General features: G+C 39.0%; 1 protein-coding gene across 4 annotated transcripts in view; it reads left to right on the top strand.

Moving 5' to 3' along the window:
- BRD10 (bromodomain containing 10) overlaps positions 1-27,464 on the top strand; it is a 77,476-nt gene that overhangs the window by 12,059 nt on the left and 37,953 nt on the right. For 3 of the 4 annotated variants that reach the window (XM_075559897.1, XM_075559896.1, XM_075559899.1), the window contains exons 2-3: positions 5,247-5,447; positions 20,520-21,934. In XM_075559897.1, the coding sequence (XP_075416012.1) occupies positions 5,247-5,447; positions 20,520-21,934 (1,616 nt within the window). The remainder of the gene's footprint in view (positions 1-5,246; positions 5,448-20,519; positions 21,935-27,464) is intronic. The other variant, XM_075559898.1, reaches the window with a different exon arrangement.

Genomic DNA, 27,464 nt, shown 5'->3' with positions numbered 1-27,464 from the left:
CACAATCCATACATATACATACATCAATTGTATAAAGCACATCCGTACATTCTTTGCCCTAATCATTTTCAAAGCTTTTGCTCTCCACTTAAGCCCTTTGCATCAGGTCCTCTTTTTTTTTCCCCACCCTCCCCACTACCCCTCCCTCATGAGCCCTTGATAATTTACAGATTGTTATTTTGTCATATCTTGCCCTATCCGAAGTCTCCCTTCCCCACCTTCTCTGCCGTTCATCTCCCAGGAAGGAGGTCACATGTGGATCCTTGTAATCAGTTCCCCTTTTCCAACCTAATCACCCTCCACTCTCCCAGCATCGCCCCTCACATCCCTGGTCCTGAAGGTATTGTCCACCCTGGATTCCCTGTGCCTCCAGCTCCCATATGCACCAGTGTACAACCTCTGCCCTATCCAGTCCTGCAAGGTAGAATTCGGATCATGGTAGTTGGGGGGAGGAAGCATCCAGGATCTGGGGGAAAGCTGTGTTGTTAATCGGTACTACATCGCACCCTGACTGACCCATCTCCTCTCCTAAACCCCTCTATGAGGGGATCTCCATTGGCCGACAAATGGGCTTTGGGTCTCCACTCTGCACTTCTCCCTTCATTCAATATGGTGTGTGTATATATATACATACATACATACATATACACACACACATACACACACATATATACTTTTTTTGCATGATGCCTTATACTTGGTCCCTTTGGCACCTCGTGATTGCACAGGCTGGTGTGCTTCTTCCATGTGGGCTTTGTTGCTTCTGAGCTAGATGGCCGCTTATTTATCTTCAAGCCTTTTAGACCCCAGACACTACCTCTTTTGATAGCCGGGCACCATCAGCTTTCTTCACCACATTTACTTCTTCACCCGCTTTGACTTCAGCAGTTGTGTCGGGAGGGTGAGCATCGTAGAGTGCCAATTTAATAAAAGAAAGTATTCATGTATTGAGGGAGTGCTTGAGTAGAGACCCAAGGTCCTTTAGCCACCTTAATACTAACCCTATAAATATAGACACATAGATCTATTTCCCCATCCTCATATATATGTGCATGTACATGTCTTTGTCTAGACCTCCATAAATGCCCCTTGACTCCTAGCTCTTTCCTCCATCTCCCTTGACTTTCCTCCTGCCCTACTACCATGCTCCGTCCCCACCTGGACTACAGGTATACCTCTTCTCTATGCAACCTTACCCTTGATCATTCCCCACCAGGCCTGCTATGTTTCGCTTTTAAAAAAAATCTGTACTTGAGATTTTCTACAATGAACATTTTATAGTAAAACCTTTATACTGGAGGAAAATTAAATTTCACATATTTTAACAATTTGAGTTAGCTGTATGGGTAAAAGTCTGGGTAAAGAATACATATGTCCAAGGCAGTGTTGGAAGTTGTAACTCTGGGTAGTAGAACATAGGTCAATTTTCCCTTCTACTTTGATAAGTTTTAATTTTTATCAAGGCAACGTATTCACTTTGTTTTTGTTTTGTAATACCATTCAAAATATTTTAAAGGGTGGGTGGTGAGACTGCAGATTGAAATAACCAGTTGAAGGTAAAACAGCTGAACTATTACTATACTTGCTAAGTACTGTACTATTACTGCTCTTCTGGGAGAATTTAAGTCTTCTAAACTGGATTCAATGAAAAACATTGCTGAGATATGTCTGAGTTGTTATTTAGCACATGAAGTATTATGCAGTCATCTCTTGTAAGAGGATAGCTCCTTCCCTCAGGCACATCTCTTTGCTAGAAACATTTTTCTTCAAAATAGGAAAATTTCACTTCATTACAGTAGTAGTTTGGGTTTGCAAAGCTCTAAGGGTTACAGCTGACTTTATTTTACAATGTACTGCAGCCGAGAAACATGTGCTGTGTGTTCTCCACTGTTTGAGGTAGATCTCTAAAGAGAAGTCTCTCACAAAATGTGGAATATTCTTCTTATGGCATTTTCATGTGTTCTGTTTCTAAAATTGCTTTTCAGCTTTGATGGTAGATCACTAACATGTGGTAAAGGACACTAAAATTCTGCCACTTCTTAGTGAATTAAGGGCTTTTCTCAGCATATTCCCTAAAGGTTGCAGTCTGCTGCTTTCTGCACTGATGGAGAAAATAGAGCATCTGAAAATTTTACGTAAGAAGTGGCTTTCCATAGAAGCAGTTCTACGTATAGTTTGTGTCCACAGTATACCACAAAACCCAATTTTTAACATAGTTTGCTAAAAATGGAGGTTTTTCTTTACAGAATGATAAGATGGTTTTCTTTAGGCAAAAAAATTTCAAGATTTTACGGGGGTATTTATGTCCTCCGAGGCTGAAATAGAGAAAGTCCTTTTTGAAAGAAGACTCTCACAGTATTTGATTTGAATAATAAAACTATCTTGCATGCCAGGTAGTTGCAAACTTTTATTTATAGTTTCATTTTCTATTTTCTTTAGTATTAAAAGGAAAAAATCATGATATTAATTTTTAAAAGGAAGATGTAAATAAATAAAATTGAAAACTTGTTTTATACTTGTCTTGAATATTTGTGCTTGAGTAAACGCAGGTTTAAATTTAGTTCTCTTTCCATGTGTCTTCTCATTTCCTGACTCCCTCAGGTTCTTTGATGCAGCCTTAACTGCAAGCTAACCTTATCTGAAGTAGCGTCCTGACCCCCTAACCACTGTATTCTTTTTCTTCTTTGCACTTAACTGCTGCCTAGTATTGCAATGTGGATTAGGCCTTGGGCTGCTAACTACAAGGTCAGCAGTACCAACCCACCAGCCACTCACTCCACTGGAGAAAGATGGAGGCCATCTGCTCCCATAACTGATTTACAATCTTGGAAACCCTCACACTGTGAGTCAGAATTGATTCGATGTAAATGGGTTTTAATGTTGGGTGATACGTCTTGTGACTTGTTAAGGTACCATCAAGTGAATTTCAACTCACAGTGATCCCTAGAGTAGGACATCCCCATAGAATTTTTTAGGTTGTGACATTTACACAAGAATGGAACATCATATCTTTCCTTTGAAATCTCTGGGTGGCTAGGTTTGGACCACGCCCCGAAGGCCAGCATCCAGCAACTCGCCCCGAGTTAGTGCACTCAGTGATGTTTCTGGGAAGGTTCTCTCTGGTCACTGTGAATTTTTCATAAAAGCAGTTTCACTCAAATCTTGTTTTTTGTGATGGCAGATTTAAGAGAACAACATACGGCTATGAAATTTTTCCTGCTTGGGAAAAAAGCTGCAGAAACTGTTGTGATGTTGAACATAGCTTACAGTGACAGTGCTATGGGAAAAAACTCAAGTGTATAAGTGGTTTTCAGGATTCAAAAATAGATGCAGTGTCAATTGATAAAAAAAACCTCATTCTGGATGTATGTCAGCTTAACAGTCAAAAATGTCAACTCATAGTACCTTTGGAGTTTGTTCCTCCAGGTCATACTGCTAATCAAACTTTCTATTTAGAGGTTCTGTAAAGGTTTGCGATAAAACCCTGATTTGTGGCAAGCGGGGGACTGGTTTTGCCACCTCAACAATGCACCTGTTCATGCAGCCACCTCACTGTGCCAGTTGCTTCTCGCACCTGACTCACTTGACCTTGCTCCCTACGACTTCTTTTTGTCTCTGCCAATGAAGAGGGACATGAAAGGACAGTGATTTGACCACTTAGAAGAGGTGAAGAAAAAAACAAGGGAGGTGCTGTCAGCCATCCAAACAGATGAGTTTGAAAAATGTTTCCAAGAATGGAATTGCAGATTTGACAACTACAATAAGTGTAGTGGAGAGTGCTTTGAAGGTGATAAAAGGTTTTGTAAAAATTTAATACATAGTTTGGGGGATTCTGTTTTTTGGGGGGTACACCCTCATATAAATATATATATAACAAAATGCGTATTATAGTAGACAAGGGCTCTATTGTAGATCTTTTATACAATGCTAAGGACTCGAATTGTTTGCTTTTTATGTTTCTAGTTTTTATTTTTTAGATAACACAATGGTGTGTGTATATGTATTACTGCTCATAGTTGTAGATGTTTGTACAGTAGACTCCTTGAAGCATGATGAGTCAAATGATCTGTGTGTTAAATTTTAATGACTATTACTAAATTAGCTTCCAGAAGGATGTGCCAATTTGCACTTTTTTTTACACACACTTTTTGTATGTAGCATAAAAATTTTTCTGGATAGTTGCCCCAATACTGGATAATATCAGTCTATTTAATCTCTACATAAGCAAAAAAGGATTTTTATTCTATTACTCATTATAATATAAACATTTTATAATGTTTTCTGGTGAATAATAAAGAATGAATTAAATTTTTGTCTCTTTGTTTGGAGGAAATCCTATTTAAGATGAGGGGGTTTGTTTTGTTTTTAATAAGACCGAAGTTAAAGCATAAAAACACAGTCTCTGGCTTGTTTACATAAAGATTTAGCCTCATAACTTAATACTTCCTTTAGCAGGGAAATGATATAGGGTCAACTTATAATTTACCCAGCATAAGCAAGATTTACTTCTTTGATTTTGCTCTTGCAGGGAATTTAACATAAGAAACTTATTTGTCATTATCTTAGAGGGATTTTATTACCATTTTAGGGTATCAGTAGACATCATGGTGAAGCAGACATTATTTTTTCCAAAAAGTTTTTTTTTAATTATTGTAAAGTTTCCTATGCCAGTGATTAAAAAACTCAAACCTATTGTCATGAGTTGATTCTGAATCATAACAACCTGCTAGAACAGAGTAGAACCTGCCGCAGATGGTTAATCTTCATTGAAGGAGACTTTATTGAGGACATCTTTCTCTTGCTGGATCGTTGGTTGGTTGGTTTGTTTGAACCACTAACCTTTCATTTAGCAGCCAATTGCTTAATTGCTGCGCCACTAAAGTTCCTTAAACCAACAATAGGTAGTAGGGAATATATGCAGATATTTAAAGCAGAGTTACATTTAGTTTTGCTAACAAAATTTTTATATTCCTGTTAACAAGGTAGTTATTTAGTCTTTAATTTTGTTGCTTTAGCCTTACATTTTTTAAAATGTGAGAGTTTTGTGACATGAGGGTTGGACAGTTAGACATTGTGTAAGGAGCATACAATTTTGGAGCTGAGTTGAGTGAGGTTTAATTAAATACATAGCTGTTAGTTTTATCAGGATCTACCTCACAAAGGGATTCTTCATAAGTTACTGGTTTTAGGGGTGTGTTGCTTATCCAGAAGATTTGACCTTGTGAATTGACTTATTCTTCTCCAAGGCACTTGAGAGCAAAGACAACGATAGCAGTTACATCTAGAGGCTATTATGGATTGGAGGAAGAGAAGGGAACTGCATGTACTTCAACAAGGCGTCGGTCCACACCGCGGAGTTTGGCAGGCTTGACAAGTGGAGTTTTTGAATCTATAATGGTTCAAGTTTTGAGACAGGAAGAACAGCTGAGAGCAAAAGAAGAAAAAAGGTAAATGTAAAACAAAACAAAAAGTTAAGTTTCATTATGTTCCCATTTCCAGAAATTACTTTCCAAAGAATAGATATATAACTTTTGTATATCCGTCTCAAATTTTTGTGACCATTTTAAGAATGTTCCAAAATACAATTTCACCAAAGTTTGAATTCATAATGAACCTGTCCATTGGCATTTATATAAAGATATGTGTAGTTTTACATTTCAAAGCGAAGTACGTTAAAGCTGTACAAAAAGAATGTCCATAAAGACTTCGGAATACTTTCTGGGCTTCTAGCAGTATTCTCAAGTACATGCTTAATTTTAAAATTAATGGAATGCTGTTGTATAGCTTTTGGTAGCTTTAGACCTTTCCACATTCTATAGACTTGCAGGCCTTTAAGATGAAGAGGAACACCAGAGATGCTATAGTTCAAGATTGACAAAAAGGTTTCACCATTGCCACCTCCTTTATAAGCGTCAACTTCCTGGATGACTAGGTCTACTCGGGGCTCATTAGCAAAGAGCTTAGTTAGTGAGTGATTCCTTCCAGGGTTTAGAAACTTAAAGTATTGGCAATAAGGACTCAGAGAGGCTAAGTGATTACAGGCAGTCCCTGGCTAGGAATGAGATCTGTTCCTCAATGTCTGTAAGTGGAATGTGTATGTAAGTTGGAATAAGCGCATAGAGTTCTTATTTAGCTTTACTGTAGTGCAAGAAAAGGCTCTATGCCTTTTTTATGGTTTCAAAGTAGCAATGGTGCTTGTGATGAAGAATTTTTTACCAGGAGGAGTTGGTTGGGAGCCCCGGTAGTGTAGTGGTTACACATTGGACTGCTGACCCTTAGATTAGCAATTTGGGAGATACTGCTAACCACACCGAGGGAGAAAGATGAGACTTCCTACTCCTGTAAAAAGTTACCATCTCAGAAACCCACAGGGGCAGTTCTACCCTGCCCTGTAGGAACACCATGGGTCAGAATTGACTCTGGGACCGAGTGAGGTTTGGGTTGAATCCTTTTCTTTATTTCCCATGTCCAACAAAGCAAAGTAGAATTATTTTTCAAAGTAAAGGCAAATAGGCATAACATTAAAGAGCTAGTGGGACTTGTCCTTAACCTGGTTGTTGGTGTTGGTAGCCTAGGACTGCCTGTTTTAGAGTCTTTATACTGTTAGAACAAAGTCTGGTGGTGTTTATATTTAATCACATCTCAAACTATGTTAGGAATGATTGTTGATGTAATAGGGAATTGCTAACCCTACTCAGTGGCATAATATTTCTGTATTCTTAGAATTTTAACTATAGCTTGCTTTAATATTTGTAGGATTGAAACTCAGCTTTGCTACTCTATCATAATTTTCATAGCAGGGTTTACTTTGTTGTCTAGTGGGAAGCACTTTTTTTCCTTGGGCAAGGCCTCGTGGGAAAGAGTTGTTTATGGGAAGGATAAAAATTACTTAATCAGTGTAGAATATAATGGGATAGGAGAGATTGAAGATTTCTGCTCCTAGTCACCTAGAATGGGAGAGGTGAGATTTTTCTGGAAACAATGAACAGGGCTTAGCACTATGCCTCCAAGGTCTTGGTGTCTAGCTTACACCGCATTAGAGTCTTCAGAAGAGATTGTTACTGTTCTGTTGAGCCCACTGCTTCAGGATGACCAGGAACATGGTAAGACCAGTGAATCCTTACGGCATGAGACAGTTACCATACTTCATTGGCTGTCAAGTGAGTTCCTTGATCACAACTAGTGACGTTTGGAATATCATGATGATGGATAAGGGTTTCTCTAAATCCTTAGATCAGGGGTCCTCAAACTTTTAAACAGGGGGCCAGTTGACTGTCTCTCAGTTCGTTGGAGGGCCGGACTATAGTTTAAAAAAAAACTATGAACAAATTCCTGTGCACACTGGACCAGTCAGCTGCTAAGCAGGACAGGCAGCGGCGGCAAAAACTCCCGGCGGGCTGGATAAATGCCCTCGGCGGGCCACAGTTTGAGGACCCCTGCCTTAGATGGTTGTTTTGGCAGAAGCATTGTATGAAGGGACGACCTATTGGAATCCAGAATAAGGATACTTTAGTAAGGAAACACTGTCCCTTTAGTGGTGAAAACTCCAGTGTAAAACGCCTGCCACCAGATGGATCACCCTGGGAAATGGTGCCATACCAGGAACTCAGTGTTGGTTTCTGCTCCTGGCAGATTGGACAGTTACCAGTGACGATGGCTGCATCATTCTTGATAGAAGTTCATTTTGCTTTGTATAATAATCTTCATCATCCCTGACTCCACGGCCATTTACTTTATGAGGTCATTGGTGAGTGACAGGAGTGTTTAGGGAAAGAGTTGATTGATAGCCACAGAATGTCACCATATCTACTTGAGTAGTAAAATCCTCTGTTGAGGTCACCTGGTGAACCTTCACATGAGACACAAATATCTTAACTTCTAGAACCAGTCAAACTAAACCAAATCCACTACTATTGAGTTGACTGACTAGAACAACTTTATTTGACAGCGTAGAGTAAAACTGTCCTTGAGTGTTCCTGGGGCTGTAAATCTTTTCAGGACTTGAAGCCTCGTCTTTCTCCCTCAGAGAGGCTGCTGTGTTCAAACTGCTGACCTTGCAGTTAGCAGTCCAACCTGTAATCTCTGCCAGCAGGGCTCCACAGCCTATATGAAGTTGCAAATTGCCCATTTCTCCTTCCAAGCTAAATGAAGAAGAACCACGGGTACTATTTTAAGTTCTGCCCACTGAGAGATTTTCTCTTCACACTGTAATTCAGGGGTGTCTACTTTCAGGTCGTACCTTAATATCACACCAAACCATCCATAAACCAGGCCCAAGTTTTCTTGTCTTAGTCATATGATAGTAGAGCACTCTCTATGGAGCTGGAGAAAGGGTTGTAAAGCAGAATGGGAACTGTGTCATTTAGGCTTCCTCATGTAACTTACTTTTGCCTTCAGGCTTTTGATTGAACCCCTTTGTTGTGTGTGCCCAACCTTATGTAAGTTGGTGAATCAAGGGACACGCAGTTCATTATGTGCAACTCAGTTTGCATTATAACTTGGTGACCCAAGGTTAAGTGTTCCTTCTCTAGTAAGGCCTAGTAGCAGCAGAAAGCTATTTTCCAAAAGGAGAGACCTAATCAGAGAGAATAGCGGAGAGATTGGCAACCACCTGCCATTGACACTTTAAGCACCATTGGATCTACCAAGTCATATGGTCCAAGTTGCACAATAGCTAGGGCCTGTTGTAGGATGTGTGTGTGTGTGTGTGTGTGTGTGTGTGTGTGTGTGTGTGTGTGTCCGGCCCTGCTCAAAACCAGCAACTGTCCAGGTTACTTGGTAAATGGACCACATGAGGAATATGATAGCTCCAAATTTCAGTCATTATGTTTCTTTTTCAGTTGTAGGAAAGACTAGCTATAACAACTCATCTTTTATCTCCACTGAACCCTTAGAAAATTCACTGGGGTGGAAAGCCTATGGATTTACTAAATGATTGCCACCTGCTCAAGTGCAAATGTTTCACCAGCCAGTCTAGAGTGTTTCTTACTTGCTAAGTCCAATCTGCACGCTGTTTTCAGGGTAATAGTTCAGTGATGTCTGCAGAAGAGAAAGGCAATTGAAGTTTCTGCAAACTAAATTATATAAGACTGAAGAGTTCAGATATCTCTGAGATTGCTGCCCTCGCCTTGCTGAGAGCAAATTGCTTCTGGTGGACTTTACTAATAGGAGAGAAGAAGGTCTAGTGGCTCAGTGGTTAAGCGCTCCACTACTAACTGAAAGGTAAGTGGTTCAAACCCATCAGTCACTGTAGGAGAAAGATGTGGTGATTCATTTCTGTGAAGAACAAAACTTTGGAAACCCTAGGGAGGCAGTTCTGCTCTGCCCAGTCCTTGTGAGCTGGAGTTGACTTGATAGTACTGGGATAGAGGTAAAAGCGTTTTTGAGATCAATAATGCTGCATATCATGCACTAAGGGATATTTTCATTTGCTTAAGCAATGAAACTGTGTCTGAAACAGCTGCTGTGATGGAATTCACTGGGCTTACGTGTACCTTATTTCATCTATGCCAAATAAGTAGATTGAATGGGGTGATGTGGTGGAAATGACCATCCCTACTCTTCCTGGTGGCACTAATCTCTGCACTTCCATCCAGTCAGCTTTGCTTTTAACTGTCCTTGTGGGAAGAAGCAGTTCTGTGGCTTACTTGTTTTTTCCTATGATAATAGAACTTACTCCACAGATCAGGGAGCCCAGTTGAAAAATCTACTAGAGGCTGAGTTTATTAAAGCTAGAATCAACTTTGTAAAGTTTAAATCTGATCGTGCCACTTACCTTTACTGTTGCCTCCATCCTGCTCAAAACACACACACAAAATTAGTTGCTTACCATGATTCCTCCTTTCATGCCTCGCTGTGCTCCAGCTTTGTGTATAATTTTTGTCCTCATTTTTGATATTCTAGTCAAAGTAGCCTTCTTTCTCTCAAATACCAAGAGAGTTGTAACTATTAAATGTACCAAAAGTGGTGGACCTTTTCCTTTTTTTTCCAACCTCTAAATGTTTTCTAAATTTTCTTTAAAAGAAAAATACACGCTTCTTCCCATGATTAGAAATTTAATAAGTAACACAATTTGTAAAGTGCCAGATAACGATTGGAGCACACTTACTATCAAAAGCACACTTACTATCTGTAGTACCCACCTCAAGCTTGCTTTTGAGCTCTTAGGAGGAGAATGTGACATTTAGGCAGCATATGTCCTGTGCTGTCTGGAAATGTTAGGCAAAGGCTGCTTCCTTATGTGTAGTTACTCTTCTGTTTGTCAGAAGGCCTGGCATTCTACCAGTCTTGCAAGCTAATGTGAACCCTGGTAATGTCGTTATACCGTGGGTTGGTAACCACAGGCCTGCAGTTTGCATCCACCAGCTACTCTGGGGGAGAAAGATAAGGCTTTCTACTCTCTTGAAGAGTTACTGTCTCGGAAAGAACAGGGTGCAGTTCTACCCTGTTCTATTATAGGGTCACTATGAGTCAAAATTGACTTGATGGCAGTGAGTTTTTGTTGTATTCAAGCTCTAATACTCTATCAAGAATAGTCAGAGAATAATTAAGGTATGTATTGTAAAACTGGGTCTGAAAAGGGACTCAGAAGTCATCATTAAGGATAGGTTGTGTGGGAAGGGTCCAGAGATCATCTGACTATTGCAGTTATGCTTAATGCTGGGGTAGACTTAAAAAAAATGGAAATCTTTGGCATAAGAAGAAAATAATGTTTCCAACTGTTAAAGTAAGTTAATACCTTTTATATCAGAAATTAAAAATTGGTTAGATGGCAGCAAACTGAACAATTCTTGTCCATAATTTAATATGTTAGTATTTCAATCATCTGAACTCTATCAGATAGAGTGCATATCTGAATAGTCAGTATTTTTTAGCTGATCACCTGGGTAGTTATAAATGAGTGGTTATTAATTAGAAATATTGAGACTCAACACTATCTATGAATTGTGATTTATTCTGATGTAATGGAAGGGAACACAACACTGTATTTTAGTTTTCTGTGCAGTATATACCATTAAAGTATGCCTTCTTAAATCAGATCACCCAAACCTGGTTGGTATTCCCTTATTGCTATCTTTGTTTAGACAGCATTCAAAACCAATGTAGAGATGACATTCGGTAGCCTCAGAACCACCAGCGCAGTAATGAGTAAAGCTTGGTAAGCTGAAATGTTGGGAGTGGGCGGTAATAATTCCTTGGTTCATTGGATGATATAAGAAGGCACAGCAGCAGTGGTACAAGCCAAAGTTTTGGGAAAATAGGTTGAAAATATGAATTTATAGATAGTGAAGTAGTCATTAAGCTAATCACTATTATTGCCTCCTCTTTAATGGCTCGTTTGAGACTTAAAGGAAATAGATTATAGTTTATATGCCTTTTTTTAAGCAGGAAAGTAACACATTTTAAATAAAAATTTTTTTAAGTTGATTAAAATTGAGGTCAGTGCCCCTCAGATAAGTTTCTGTTAAGTAGACACTGACATTCCTGGTTAGTATTTGTGATAACTAAAAATCTACTTTATCTGTATTAAAATTATTTGAAACAAGCAGCGAGCTAAGTGAGGTGTTAGCAAAATCCACATGGAAGAAGAACATTAGCCTATGTAATCCAAGGATTATAAATAATTAAAGATCAGAAGAGGGAATTGTATTAGAACTTAAATTCTGAGTGCCCCATTTGCAAAAGGCTTTGGATGACAGTGAAAGACCAAACCCTGTCTGCAGAGCCCCCACGTGGACTAAACCTCCTTTGAACCCCTAGACCATTGTCTGGGAATGTGAAAGGCCTTGCCCTCTGACAGAGAGCACTGGAAAGTGCATTAATGCAGATGTAGTTAAATTTAACATTTGTTTTCCCTTTTGACCCCTTGTTAACTTGTTCTAGTTTATATTATTTTCTGTTTTCTTGTGGGTTGAGGTTTTTCTGTGCTTCATTTTGTTGTCACTGAAAGTTTTTTCTCTGTGATTTTCTATGTATGAAATCCAGGATAGGTAAATCTGTAAAGGCAGAAACTAGTTTACTAGTCCTTTAAAGGTATACAGGGAAGGTTGGGGGAAGCTAATAACAATGAGTATAAGACTGAAGAAAAGGTTCTATAATTGATTGTGATGTTTTCAAAACTTTTTGATATATTTAAATCATTGATTTGTATGATGTGTGGTGAAGTATAAGTCAATAAAACTTTAAAAAATACTCTCGATCTGTTCATTTTCTTTATTAACTTGGAAAACTCTGGAGTTCAAGCTGTTTAAGCAGCCTCCCATAAATATTAACAGTTTATTTTTTTGTAAAATGACAACTAAGGTTAAATGATGTACTTTAATTTTGGGGGGTGGGGGGTAACTGACTAATGATGACTTCATGAAATAGACCCTTCACTTATGGCCACCCAGCATTTTAAAAACAACTTCTCTATATTTTGGTAATTTCCTATATTATAAGTTCCAACTACACAAGATAAATGTCAGAGAATTTATATTCTCACACTCTTTCATAGCTAAAGCAGAGGCATGGAAGCAACATATGGTGTAGTCTTGGACTGAGGAATTTTTGTTTGGCAGAGATAGTGGTCAGGGCTTCAGATCATTTGAATATTATAGTGGCAGAGCATGTGTTGCCCATTGCTAGTATCCTAGGTGTCAGGTGGGGTGGAGCAAGCAGTCTCACTTTTCCTGGGAACCCTACAAAGCACGCTTGGTTTTGTTTCTGGCTTCCTAAGTTCTCACTTTGGCCATCTGGTCGTTACAGAGCTTCTCTTAAGCATCCTAGTAACCTCTTTAATAAAATGACTTTTCAGCTTTAGCTATGGGAGATTCTGTTGTTGGCAGCTTGTTAAGAAGCTTGATTGGTAATATGAATGACTGACTCCTAAAAATTAATATTCGGATGTATTGTTCCTTATAGAAAATGTAGGCATAGGGCTTTCCTTGTTCATGCCATCAGTTTCTGTGCATTGGGATGCCTCCTCAGCTATGGAACTCTTTTGAATTATGACTTTTATGTCAAAATTTTACTGGATTAAAAACTAAGACGATGAGATCTTTGTGTTCTCACACATGGTGAGCATTTAGGACAAATCTATTGAACTAGTCAAGTTAGACCATTTTCATATAGAATTTTCTTGTAAAATTCTTGCAAAGCTCTTATTAAATAGCATTGTTCCTGTTAAAGTATGCATAACCAAAATAACCTTAGGCACAGCTTCCATTGTATTTCACATGGCGAAATGTAATACTTCTCCAGGCCAGTAAGGAGGATTATTAAAAATGAGAGCTGATTCTGGAAACAAATGTTTCTGAACTGAACTTCTTTCTTCTGTCTCCAAATTTGATGATCACTTCTTTTTAATCAGCAAATATATTTTCTTTAACTGTATGTAGACAGTCTTTTTCTATTGCCCCAACACAAGGCTTAATTTTGGAGGCTGCCATTTTAGAAGGTTGTACCACTGTACTTCTGAACAAATTTTAAAAGTAAAGCTAACTTTCATAGCTGTCTCATTTATTGTTGCCTAATCAGCTAAATGTACTGTGCTTCAGCACTTCTTAATATAGTATATATTTTTCAATTTAATTATAGTGTCATTGTCTCACTAGGTTTTAGAAATAGATTGTGAGCATTTGCTGTAGAGCTTTTAGATTGGCCGCTATCCCTGTTCGGAACAAGATGAAGAAATTGCAGCCCAGTTTTGCAGGATTATTCTGCCTCCTGCTGGCCCACACCTGACTGGACTTGGTTTCTCTATACTTCTTTTGCCTCTTCAATACCCGAGTTTGAGGCTGGGTTTCATCAGCATCTCTAAAAGATAATCATTTATAGGAAACTGAAATCTAAGTAGCAGCCTTTGAAACAACAAAATGTGTCTGTTAGTCCACCCCCACATCTAAGAGTAAACCACTTGATGTCACTGATCTCTGGCTCAGAGTTCTATTAGCCCACCATGTAAACTTGGGGAGCTATCTTCTCACCTTCCTGATGCTTCAGTCACCCACTTAAAGTTTCTGAGGTGGTTATTCCACTATTCTATTTTTGACCAAAGGTCGCTTGCTTTAACTAAAGACAAGTCTCTAAAAGTTCTTTGATGCTGCTTCAACAACTCTTTCATTTTCTTGCCCTAACCTCACTGCCATCAGTCATTCTGACTCATAGTTGCCCTGTAGGACAGTAGAACTGCCCGTGTGGTTTCGAGTGTTACTGGAATAGAAAGCCTCATCTCCCCAACACACTACTGACTCTGTAACATCAGCAAGTACATAACCCTGTATCAGAACATGAAACATTTCATTGATGTTAGTCACTGCTTCCAGGATACCAAGATTCTGATACTTAGTCCCTTTAGGGAAAACAAGAAGTCATATTTTTAATTTTGAAGAAAAATATCTGCTGTAAGTACCATGTATTTTACTTGCTGCATGTACAGCTGATGTGAGGGGATTTCTAGACTCTAGTATGAGCTGTTTATTTAACCAGTGAGTTTACAGTGACTTGTAAACTGGAATAATTATTAAAAAGTTGCCCTAAATCAAATTTTCTATACCAAACATCGTATTTAAGCTCAACTTTTGGTGGTAGACATCCTAACAGGTACAGTTCCCCAAAATAAACTTTTAAGCAAACTCTGAGCGACATACCATGGGAAATCACTGTAAATTTTTTTGTCAATAGAATACTTGAAGAAGATATCCTCTCCCTTTCAGTGTTTAAGTTCTGGAGATGCTCAATTTTATGGCAAGATAGAGTGCAGTATCTTAGTGTTTTCCATTCTACCTATAGGTTCTAATATCCATTGCAAAAGCTACACAGAACTCATAAAATTTATGTTTGAAGGGTTTATTAAGGAAGTTGTAATGTCAGTGAGAACTGCTCTGGATTGAGTTATTTACCAGGCACATTGTGTAGTCTGTCGAGTCTGTTAATAAATACCCAAAAGGACGTATCACAGAACTATAAGCTTAAACCTTGAAAGCGTTCAGGTTAAACTCCGATGGTCACAAGCCCAACTTCCTGTATTAATTGCCTATAGGCACCCTACTCCAGTAAGCCAAAGCCCAAAGACACCCAGCTCCTCTTGCATACATTCAACTTCCCCAGTTAAGTTCCTTGAGGCACCCTACTCTGCCAGCCTTCTGCACAAAAGCAGGGATCTTTCACTTGCTCCGTGGGCTGGGAATTCCACCCCTCTGTTCCATGCTCTGGGTCATGGTTTGCTGCTGCTGCTCTGATGTTTTAGCTGTCTACTGGACTCGGGAGTTTCACTAACTTGGATTTCAAATCCAGAGGTCACACTTCACTCCTGCCTCTTGTTTGTGATGAGGTTTCCTCCTCCTGCTTCTCAGAGGGCTCATTTTATACATAGTAGGATTGCATTCCTGGGAAGCCTGTTGGTAATTGCTCACAGGTGAATCATATTAATATGTTCTCTGGCTTTCTGACCAGACTCATGCAGGAAAAGGGCATTTGGTGGAAATTACAGACTTTGGCTAGAAGAGCCACAGTCAATCTTACACTAGCACAGAATTCTTAAAAATCTTAGGTAAGCAGAATCTTCAGTATCACCTGGCTGATAATTCTTTGCCTCGAAAAAATTAACAAGGAATTTTTGTTTAATGTGTTGCATGGCATAAAACATTAAATAGTGTTTATGAAGATGTACAGTAAATAAATCCATCTGCTTTGTCCCAACTCTGCTTCAAATCCCAGATCTCAGAAGTATCCACTATGAACTTTTAGCAATTTCTTCAGGTAATCATAACCACATTTCTAGACTCCATGTTTGTATTGCTCTTTCCTGATTTTCCAATTTGGCATTATCTATTGACATCTTGCTTTGGAAGATGGGCGTTTAGTTCTCTTAACAGCTGTTTCCACTGATTTGTTACATGAAAGTCACATTCTACATTTCTCTTTAAATGATTATACATAAAACAGGCTAATCGTTCTCTCCATACTTTTTTGTTTTATTTTGTCTTCTTGTTTTTTTAATCATTTTATTGAGGCCTCATACAACTCTTACCAAAATCCATCCATCCATCCATTGTCAAGCACATTTGTACATTTATTGCCATCATCATTCTCAAAACATTAGCTATCTGCTTGAGCCCTTGGTATCAACTCCTCATTTTCCCCTCCCTCCCTGCTGCCCCTCCCTCATGAACACTTGGTAATTTATAAATTATTATTTTGTCATATCTTACACTGTCCGACATCTACCTTCACCCACTTTTCTGTTGTCCATCCCCCAGGGAGGAGGTTATATGAAGATCCTTGTAACTGGTTCCCCCTTCACACCCCATCCTCCCTCCACCCTCCCAGTATCGTCACTCTCGCCACTGGTCCTAAAGGGATCATCTGTCCTGAATTCCCTGTGTTTCCAGTTCCTATCTGTACCAGTGTACATCCTCTAGTCTAGCCAGACTTGCAAGGTAGAATTGGGATTATGAGAGTGGGGGTGGGGAGGAAGCTTTTAGGAACTAGAGGAGAGTTGTATGTTTCATCATTGCTACACTGCAGCCTCACTGGCTCATCTCCTCCCCGCGACCCTTCTGTAAGGGGACGTCCAGTTGCCTACAGATGGATCTTGGGTCCCCAATTTGCACACCCCCTCATTCACAATGATTTGCTTTTTTGTTCTTTGATACCTGATACCAGATCCCTTTGGATGAATATCTTAAAAACATTTAATTTGATCTCTGTTGCTTTGTCTATCCTATATAATTAATATTTAACATGCCTCATTTTTATCCCCAATTTAGACGTTATTACTAGAGATTCCTGCCCCTACCTTTGTAATGTTTGCTTATATTTTTCCTTCTTGTATCCCAGAATCAACGACTGTTTGCAATTATTTGCTTTCTTGAAGTGTATATATCAGGAAATGTTTTGTTTTCCCTATGTATTTCCACTTGGATAGTTTTTGTTATCTTCAAATTTGAAAACCCATTTTTCTGCTATGTCAAATTTGTCATTAACACCATTATTGTTAGGGGCTGTGGGGTCAATTCTGACCCTTGGTGACATTGTACAACAGAACAAAACCTGGCCACTTCACTATCCTCACAATTGTTCCTATCCTTGAGCCCATTGTAGGAGACCTGAGTCAATCAAGCTCCCTCAAGGCCTTCTTCTTTTTCACTGCCTCTCCACATTATACCAAGCATGGTGCCCTTTTCCAGGGACTGATCTCTACTGACAGTGTGTAAGATGAAGTCTTGCCATTCTTGCCTCTAAAGAGCACTCTGGCCATACATCTCCCAAGACAAATTTGGTTGCCCTTTTAGCATTCTATGATACTGTTTATATTCTTCTCCAGCACTACAATCTAAATGCATTGATTCTTTTTCAGTCTTATTTAGTGTCCAAATTTCACAGGCATATGAGGCAATTCAAAATACCATGGCTTGGGTCAGGTACACTGTAGTCCTCAAAGTAGCATCTTTGCTTTTCAATACTCCAAAAACATATTGTGCTAAAGATTTACCTAATGCAACATATCTTTTGATCTCTTGACTAAACTGCTGTTGCTTCGGTGAGCACTGATTATGGATCCAAGCAAGACAAAATCCTTTACAACTTCAGTCTAGGATTTTAGCCTCCTTTACATTGAGTTGTAATCCATATTGAAAACTGCAATCTGTGATCTTCATCAGCAAGCGCTTCAAGTCCTCACTTTCAACAAGTGTGTCATCTGCACATCCGGCTTCTCTAATGATTTGTTCAGCATACAGATTGCACAAGTATGATACAAGTATGCAACCCTGATGCACACCTTTCCTGATTTTAAACCATGCAATATTCCCTTGTTCTGTTCACACCACTGCCTCTTGATGCATGTACAAGTTCTGCATGAGCACAATAAAGTGTTCTGGAATTCCCGTTCTTCCCCGTGTTATCGGTAGTTGATCCACACAGTTGGATGCCTTTGCGTAGTCAGTGAAACGCAGGAAACCTCTTTCTGGTATTCTCTGCTTTGAGCCAAGATCCTTCTGACAGCAGTGATATCCTTTGTTTCATCCTCTTCTGAATCAGGCTTGAACCTCTGTCATTGAGTACATCTCATCTCCAGCTGTGAGCCATTTTTAATAACTTCTTATAAAAAGTCCCTATTGAACTTTTCTACTGTATGGAACACAGTTACATGAACTTTTTATGTTATTGTTGGCTAGTTCTAACATTATATCACTCCTAGGCCATCCATTTTGATCCCTTCCACTTCCGTTAGTGGTCATGTGTTTTGCTCTTCTTCACTGTTTGCCTAGAATTCTTTGGATGTGAATTTTACCTTGTTGGGTGCTGGATATTTTTTAACCCTTGTCTTACAGTGGTTAAGTGCCAACCAAAATGTCTGCAATTCTAATCTGCATGCCACTAGAATATGTGGCAGTATGCTTCTCTAAAGATTACAGACTAGGAACCCCATAGAGCTGTCCTCCTCTTCCCTACAGGGTCGCTGAAACGGAATGGACCTGATGGCAAGGGGTTGGTTGGTTTTATACATCTTGAGCTTTGTTGTGGAATGCTATTTACTTAGAGGTGGATCATTTGGGGTCTTTTATGATTTGTGACAAGGGTCAAGATTAATACTTAGGACTACTTGATTAGGCAGTTTGCTGTATCTGTCATATGGTAAAGAGGAGTTTTAGTGGAATAGTGGTTACACGTTGAGGTACTATCTGCAAGGTTGTTAGTTTGAAACCACCAGGTCCTCTGTGGTAGAAAGATGAGGCTTTCTGCTCTCGTAAAGAGTTACAGTCTGAGAAACCTACTTTGTCCGTTAGGGTCATTATCAGTCAGTATTGACTCAATGTCATTGAGAGAGGAGGACCCCAGTGGCACTGTGCATTAGGCATTAGGCTTCTAACCTCGAGGTCAGCAGTTTGAACCCATTTAGGGTCACTGTGAGTCAGAATCAACTTGATGGCAGTATTGGGTTGGTTTTTGCCTTTTGGTTTGATAATGAGCATCTTTTTAGGTGTCTATTATTCATGTGTGTCTTCCAAAAGTCCTTTGTCCTTCTAAAAATTTGTATTAGTAAGTGTTCATTATATATTTAATAGATATAGTCTTTTATTAAATATATTTGCAAACATTTGTTTTATTCTTTTGACTATCTTTTAACTTTCCTGGTATATTATGATGTACAAGTTTTAAATATTGACATCCAAATTATCTGATTCCTTAATTTGCATGTTTGTGAAATTGTATCTAAAAATTATCGCTTAATCCAAAGTCATAAAGTTTCTGCCTGTATTTTACTCTTAATTTTCAAAATGTTTAATTAAGAAGCTTACATAGCAGTGCCAATGAAATCTCTAAGGAGAACAAAGCACCTAGAATACATCTAGTCTAGCTAGGTATAACATTTTTGCCATACTGTAATTTGAAAAGATGAAACTTGCTCATTCAGTGTGTGCATATTTTCATTATTGTTGGCTGTTATTGTTAGTAGTTCTGAGGAGCTCTGGTGGTGACGTTGGGTAATCGTTGGACTGCTGACTGCAAGGCTGGCAGCTCAAACCCATCATGGACTCTGCTGGATAAAAACTAGGCTTTCGACTTTTGTAAGGATTTATAGCTTCAGAAAACTCATAGGATTGCTATAAGTCAAAATCACCTCAGTGGCAGTGGGTTTGGGGGCATTTTGCTTATGTTTACTCTCATTTTACTTTGTGCTTATTCATGTTGTTCATAATTTTTTTTACTTATTGTGAATTAGGTGGGATTTACATATCAATCATTTTTGTATTCGACAACTTTAATAACCTATCAACCCCCCAATATCTTGTGTCCTACATCTGCCCCTTTTTAAGCATCTCCCTTTTGTTAGATATTTCATAATTAAAGTTGTAAAGACTGTATAATACTCTACTTGTAGTTTTTGTTTTCCCTGTAGAATTTCAATTAAAACCTATAAGCACATAGCATTTGCTTTTATTGAATTGTTTCCAAATATAACTTTACAGGCATGGTCAAAGATTGAGAATGCCTTTTAAAATAGCTCTTAAATGAAACCATGTTTCCCTAGGAGTTAAAGTCAAATTCCTTTTTTTTTCCCCAGCAGTTTTATTCTCAAGTAATTTACTTATCATGTAATTCAATAGTTCATTCATATCACTGAATATTGTCCAGTCACCCCCATATTAATTTTAAAACATTTCCCCTTTCCCATGGTCAAATCACCTTTGAGATGATTCGTGCAGTCACAATCTGTTCTAGTACTCCTTCTCCACTGTTTTTCATTTAATAAGTACCCTCCTAATTTTTTTTCACTTATTTTGAACTTTAACACATTTTAAGGGTGATACAATTCTTAGACGATTCCATCAGTAAAGTTCAGTATAAAATTATATGTATATTTCTTCACCTGGGGCAGGTTGGGAAGCTGTTAAGGGGCCTATCATACTGATACTGCAAGCTAAAACAGCTAGCTGCCTTGTTGACTGAGGAGAAATAAGGCATACTTATTCCATGTTCAGTATGCTATTCACTAAGTAATCATGGTTTAATTTGTTTTCTTTCTTTAGGCTCCGGGAGCAAGAAAGAAAAGAAGCAGAAGAAGCCAGTCTGAAGGAAACTGAGGAGTGGGAAAGGAAACTCCTCGCTCAAGCAGCTCCTGCCTGTATGGAGACCATGTGGGAAATACCAGCTATTGGGCACTTCCTCTGTTTAGCCCAGCAAATTCTAAATTTGCCAGAAATTGTTTTTTATGAATTGGAACGTTGTCTTCTGATGCCTCAGTGTAATGCTTTTCTATCAAAAATAATGACTTCTCTGTTGAGTCCCCCACATCGCAGACCTACCTTACATCGGAGACCTACCTTGCCTTACAGGACCTGGGAAGCAGCCCTGCGACAGAGAGTGCAGCAGTGGTACACGGCTGTGGGGCAAACTGAGCATCCCGACAGCTGTGCTGAGAAGCTTGGCTTGTGTCCTCAGTTTTTTAAAGTTCTTGGAGAAGTTAACCCATTGGAAGAAAAACCTTTCCATGAACTACCTTTCTACCAAAAAGTATGGTTACTTAAGGGTCTTTGTGACTTTGTGTATGAAACACAAAAAGAAGTTCAAGATGCTGTACTTGGACAGCCGATCCATGAATGCAGGGAAGTGATCCTGGGCTATGATTATTTGGAGAATGCTTATGTCCATTTCCCACAGTTTTGTGGTGCAGATGTTCGAATTTATAAGCAGAGGCCCTTTCAAGCCCCGGAATTTCCAGTTCCACCCATCAAAATACAAAGAGTACCTCGGATTAAACTGGAGAAATTGAAGTGTGACTATGTGAATACAAGTAATGGAGAACATCGGGGTGGTCGAGAAGGCCTGCCCTTTGCCTTCAGGAAAGAGCAGAGAACTAATTGTGATCCAGCTTGCTGCCCTGCAAAATTGAACTTAGAAAATCATGACATCTCTGTTTCAATGGAAGTAAAACCCAACTGTGAAATTAGAATTCGCAGGCCCTGCGAAATTAAAAAAACGGATTGTTGTAAAGAGAACTTGAAGAAACCAGGAAGCCTTGGGGAAGTGACTGGCTTTGGAGAGCCCCTCAGCCCAGGTGAGGTAAGGTTTACAGAAAACCAGGAAAAGTTGGGGGAAGCTTCCAGAGTGAAGCCTGAACCCAGCCCATTAAAAGAAAATGCTCTGAAGTCTTGCCAAATACATGTAAATGGAAGTCACAGCGATTATGCAGAAATGAACTGCCATAAAGTTGTAAGAGATCTACTAGAGCAATCACTACAGAGCCACAAGAAGCTCAAACTAAGTAAAATGCGGGCAAAAAAGAAGAAGAAGAAAAAAAAGAAATTGAAAGATGTTTTGAATGAAAACTTACAGAGAAAGCGTGAAGGTCTTCCTTCTCTTGCATTCAAGTCTTATAAACCTGAAATCCAGAATAAGTTACTGATCATTAAGAAGAAAGCAAAACACAAGAAGCACAAATCTGGTAAGCTAACAACGGCGGGGAAGAGGAGTTCTTAGTGTTAGCCAAGTGCTTCTTTCTATGAAGTGTCTCCAGCGATCTGAGTAGCAGGATAAAATGTGTATGTGTGTGTGCTTACTGGTCACGTTTTATTTTATTCCCCAGAATTGAAATCCAGAGCAGAAGAGGTGAGGTATGGACCAAAAATACGGGTGCACTATAGCTAATGTAGTTCTCAGTTGAAAAGCTTCAGACCTTGTTTGTACAGTTCTGTATCCATAAGTGATATTTCTCATTCCCAGGTTTTTCTCCAGGTTAAGGGGTGGCACAGGGGCCCTGTGGTGAGGTGGTTGGGCTGCTAATTGCAAAGTCAGCGCTTAGAAACCACCACCTGCTCCTCGGGAGAGAGACAGGCTTTTCTGCTCCTGTGAAGAATTCGTCTCAGAAACCCACAGGGGCAGGCAGTGAGTTTGGTTTGGGGGATGAGCTGGCACTGTGCGTTGAGGAAAACACCGTTGAGAGGAGATGACAGGAGCACTGTTCCCAAGACTACAGTACATAACCACTCACCTTTTCTGGCAGGCTGGTCTCTTTCTAGGTCTCTATCTTTTAGAGCTCTTTTAGAGCTTCTGTTGAGTGTATACATTTTCATCTCCAGAAAAGAGTATAGTCTAACGGTTGTTCTTCATACAAAGATTCATAAGATTTTATCTTTTTTAAACAACAAAAAAATCCTACCCCAAAAAAGCGCCTTCAATTCTTAGTTGCTTTATTTTTAAAAAATTATCCAGGAGCTTTTACTTTTCCCTGTTATCCGCCATTTAATCAAATTTGGGCTCTGAGTGGATGGATGAAATAAAATCAAATGATGAACTTTCTTAGCCATTGTCCATAAAAAGTTATGAGACTGGGAAAAATTGGAATTGCTTACGAAAATGAGTTGTAGTTTATCATCTTCATTTGTGGAGTTCCATTTTCTATTCCTTTTGTACTGTAGCAAAGATAATGAAAAATTGGCAGTAATCTAATAATGAGCTTGCAAATAAGGAATGAGTGTTTTGTTCGTTTGATGTTGTATTTATACTTTAGTTACTTAAATCATTAAATGCCCTTAAATGTGTTTAAATAAAAGAAATTTGTTATGATGACCAGACTTAATTGATGAGACTAACAGTTAGAACCCTTCAGTTGTCCACTCTGATTACAAAAGCTTTAGTTTTTTTAAGTAACTTTAGAAAGAACCTGTTTAAACTTTGCAAGTAATCCATTAAGTTATACATATTTGAGGGATTTAACAAGCTGCCTTTTACATATTAGTCTCTAGTATATTAAATATTACTTTAACACAGTGGCTCTCAACCTTCCTAATGCCATGACCCTTTAATACAGTTCATGTTGTGGTGACCCCAAACCATAAAATTATTGTCACTGCTACTTCATAACTAATTTTGCTACTGTTATGAATCGGGCAACCCCTGTGAAAGGGTTGTTCAACCCCCAAAGGGATCGCGCGACCCATAGGTTGAGAACCGCTGCTTTAACATTTGAAACATTTGCCAGTTACCAAAAACTTTTTTTTAAGTTTCTACCATTCTTCATGTGTAGGCAATTATGATTTATGGTGGTTCATGAAATACAGTAGACACTGAAGGCAACTCTCAGATTATATCAATAACAGAATGAAAACATTAACTTCTAAGGGATGGATTAAAGACAAACTCAATTGTGGGGAAAAAGAGATGGTATATTTTTGAAATGAAGTTCAGGGTACATGGTGATAAGAGAGAAAGCTGCCCTATTAGTTTCATCTCCTGTCCTAGACCAGTGAGTAAAAACACTCAAAAGGCAAATTCATCAAGTGTTGCATGCCCTCTCTGAGTCTGTGGTTTGGGAGAGAAGACTTATGTGCAGAAAATAGAAAAAAGCAATTCCCTGGCCCATACACTTTCTCATTTGCTTCCCAATGCAGTCAGTGTTCAGAAAGTCAAGTTGTCAGTGACCAGAATATTTCAATCTGTTGGATGGTTTCTTGCTCTCTTGTTAGTACTGGGAAAACAGAGGCCAGCATACCAAAATTCCTTGTTGTTGTAGCAATGTTCCATCAAGTGTTACAACAACAATAAAGGGTGGTTTTTTGTTCCTTTGCACGAAGTCCACTTCATGTCTCTCCAGGGTTTTGTCGTGGGCTGCTTGGTACTCTGAGGCCCTGTCTTCCCTCACCCCCAAAGGTTTTCAAGGTTCTCCTTTCATTTGCACATGTGTTACTGTGCCCTTCCATGTGCACTCTGAAACTAGGGCCAGGTGTGTTTGCAATTCTGAAGTCTTGATTTTACAAGTGTTGGAAACCGCCAGCCACTCCTCTGGAGAAAGAGAAGGCTTTCTACCCATGTAGAGTTAAACCCACAGGGGCATTTTTGTGTGCAGAGTTGGGACAGGCCCTGAAATCAGACACATGAATTTTATAGCATAATGAGAAACTGGCAGAGAGTTCACACATTAGGTAAGATCAGATTTTGCTGCCAAATGAATTTTTTTTAAAACCTTAGTTTCCAGAACCGAATTGTGGATATGTGATTCTGGGGCTGTATGTTAAAGATTCTGTGACATCTTGGAGAAAAAACATGGGGGGTGCATTTGAGTTTTGTTTTAAGCTAGTATTTGCCAAATTAAAGTAAAACAAAAGACATTTTTACTCTAGAATAAACCTTCCCATGATGGGACTGGAGGTGTAGTTAGTTATGCATTCGGCTGCTAACCACATGGCGGTTCAAACCCACCCATCACTCCATAGGAGAAAGATGAGGCTTTCTACTCCTGTAAAGATTTATAACCATAGGAACCCACAGGGCAGTTCTGCCAAATCCTACAGAGTCTGGATGAGTCGGGGTTAACTAGATAGCAGCTCAGGTTTGGTGTTTTGGGGGGTTGTTTTGATGATGATTGTAGGGATAATTTTTAGTAGAAGGCACAAAGACAAATTGGTTGGAAATGATTTTATTTTAGTGTGCTATGAGGTAATTTTGTAACTTTAAAGCATTTTTATCTTTTTGTGTGTGGATGGAGGGGGGGTGGTTTCTTCCTGTGCTTTAAAATTTTTAAATTCATTTGTAGACATTTAGCCTCGCTTCTTATTCTTGGAAGTATCATCAGAAGCAAGAACATGCCCCCATCCTCCACTCCACCTCGTGTGTTTTCATTCAGTGCGTAGAAGAAAAATGTGGCCTGACGATTAGAAACTTTTCCTTAAAGACCTATTTCCAAAGTTATAAATCCAGGAAAGCCTTATTATGTTAACAGAGCAAGCTGGATTGAAAACACAAAATAGAAATACCTTTTTGCAAGGAAAGGAGGGTGCAGAGCTGAGAAGATAAATTGCTCTTTTTTTATTGGTTGTCTTGATGTTCTCATGAAAGTGAAGCATTTCCTTACAGAACATAGAGACGAACAACAAGGACAGTCCTCAACACCTAGAGAATCATCCATCATCTTTTCCCGTCTTCTTCTGCCTCTGTGAAATATGCTCTCTTTTCATGCGTTTAGTGCCAGGTACTTTTCATAACATGCTCAAGAAGTTTGTGGGGAAGTGGAATGGAAAGATATGGAAGTCCCCACTCCGTTTTGTAGTTGCATTTCCTGTTTTTTTTTTAAGTCATTTTATTGGGGGCTCGTACAACTCTTATCACAGTCCACACATACATCGATTGTGTCAAGCACATTTGTACATTTATTGCCCTAATCATTCTCAAAACGTTTGCATTTTGCTCAAGCCCTTGGTAATGGCTTCTCATTTTCCCCCTCCCTCCAGTTGCATTTATTTCTAGGTGATTTTGTTGATTATCTCTTTTCTGTAACATTCTTAAAGTCATAAGGGCAGTTTCCAGCCATACATCTCTAAACTGAGCGCATAGACTGGTACATTGTGTAGACAGTTCTTGCGTAATAGGTGAACACACATAGTAGGGTTTAAGCAGCTATAACTACAGATTAACCCTTTAGTCCAGTTGTGGCATGTTCTTTTCAAGGCATATATATTTTTAGTGGAATTATACACTATATGCTATTTTATAATCGGCTTTTCCCCCCTTACACATTATAGAATACCATGAACCTCTTACATTGTGCAATTATGGGTTTCTGTAGCATTTTATCAGACATTTGGGTGATTTTTTTTAAACAATTTATTAGGGGCTCATACAACTCTTATCACAGTCCATACATATACATACATCAATTGTATAAAACACATCTGTACATTCTTTGCCCTAATCATTTTTTTCTCCTCTTTTCTTTTTTTACATTTTATTAGGGACTCATAGAACTCTTACCACAATCCATACATATACATACATCAATTGTATAAAGCACATCCATACATTCCCTGCCCCAGTCATTCTCAAAGCATTTGCTCTCCACTTAAGCCCTTTGCATCAGGTCCTCTCTTTTTTTCCCCTCCCTCCCCGCTCCCCCCCTCCCTCATGTGCCCTTGGTAATTTATACATCGTTATTTTGTCATATCTTCTCTATCCGGAGTCTCCCCTCCCCCCCTTCTCTGCTGTCCCTCTCCCAGGGAAGAGGTCACATGTGGATCCTTGTACTCAGTTCCCCCTTTCCAACCCACTCACCCTACACTCTCCCAGCATTGCCCCTCACACCCTTGGTCCTGAAGGTATCATCCACCCTGGATTCCCTGTGCCTCCAGCCCTCATATGTGCCAGTGTACAACCTCTGCCCTATCCAGTCCTGCAAGGTAGAATTCGGATCATGATAGTTGGGGGTGGAAGCATCCAGCATCTGGGGGAAAGCTGTGTTCTTCATCGGTACTACCTCGCACCCTAATTAACCCATCTCCTCTCCTAAACGCCTCTATGAGGGGATCTCCATTGGCCGACACTTGGGCCTTGGATTTAGGAGATTTTTGATTGCGTACTATAAATTGTCCAGAGCATGTAGCGCTGTTGAAAATTAGTTTGATTTTTTGCTTTAATTGAGCAATTTTTATAAAACCCAAAGAACAGACATAAATAGTTTACAAAAGCTATGGTTTCTATTCCCTTTCAACCAGTTAGTTTGGGATGGTTCTCCTATAACCCCGACAAAGTTGTGCTTATTACCCAAATCATTTACTGATAGTCTTATAAAACTGGGTGTGTCTGTGTTGGGAAGCTTCTTGGAGAACCAACTAGAGGTGCCAAGATAGAATAAGAGAGGCAAGATTTTACTATATTCCATCTTTAATTCCCACTACTACTTACATAATCCTTTCACCAATAAGCTGCTCACATAATGCATATCAGGTGCCAGGTGTTCTAAGCTTTTAGACATATTAATCTTCATAAAAACTCCATAAAGTAGATTCTGTTCTCTATAATTTAATTTTATGGATGTTTAAAGATGTAACATGACTGGTAGGATTAAGATGCAGGTGACAAAGGAATTAACTAGAAAGAGGAAATTCCTCAGATGGGCATTTCCTATCAGATAGAATAAATTTTGGTTCTGATAAAGGTGTTTTAAAAAGTAGCAGGATTGGGGAACTGGCTCAATATGCTAAGTT

This window comes from Tenrec ecaudatus, chromosome 10, assembly GCF_050624435.1.
Source record: "Tenrec ecaudatus isolate mTenEca1 chromosome 10, mTenEca1.hap1, whole genome shotgun sequence".
Lineage (NCBI taxonomy): Eukaryota > Metazoa > Chordata > Mammalia > Afrosoricida > Tenrecidae > Tenrec > Tenrec ecaudatus.
Note: the sequence above shows the minus strand (reverse complement) of the source record. Positions and strands in the feature narration are given on the sequence as shown.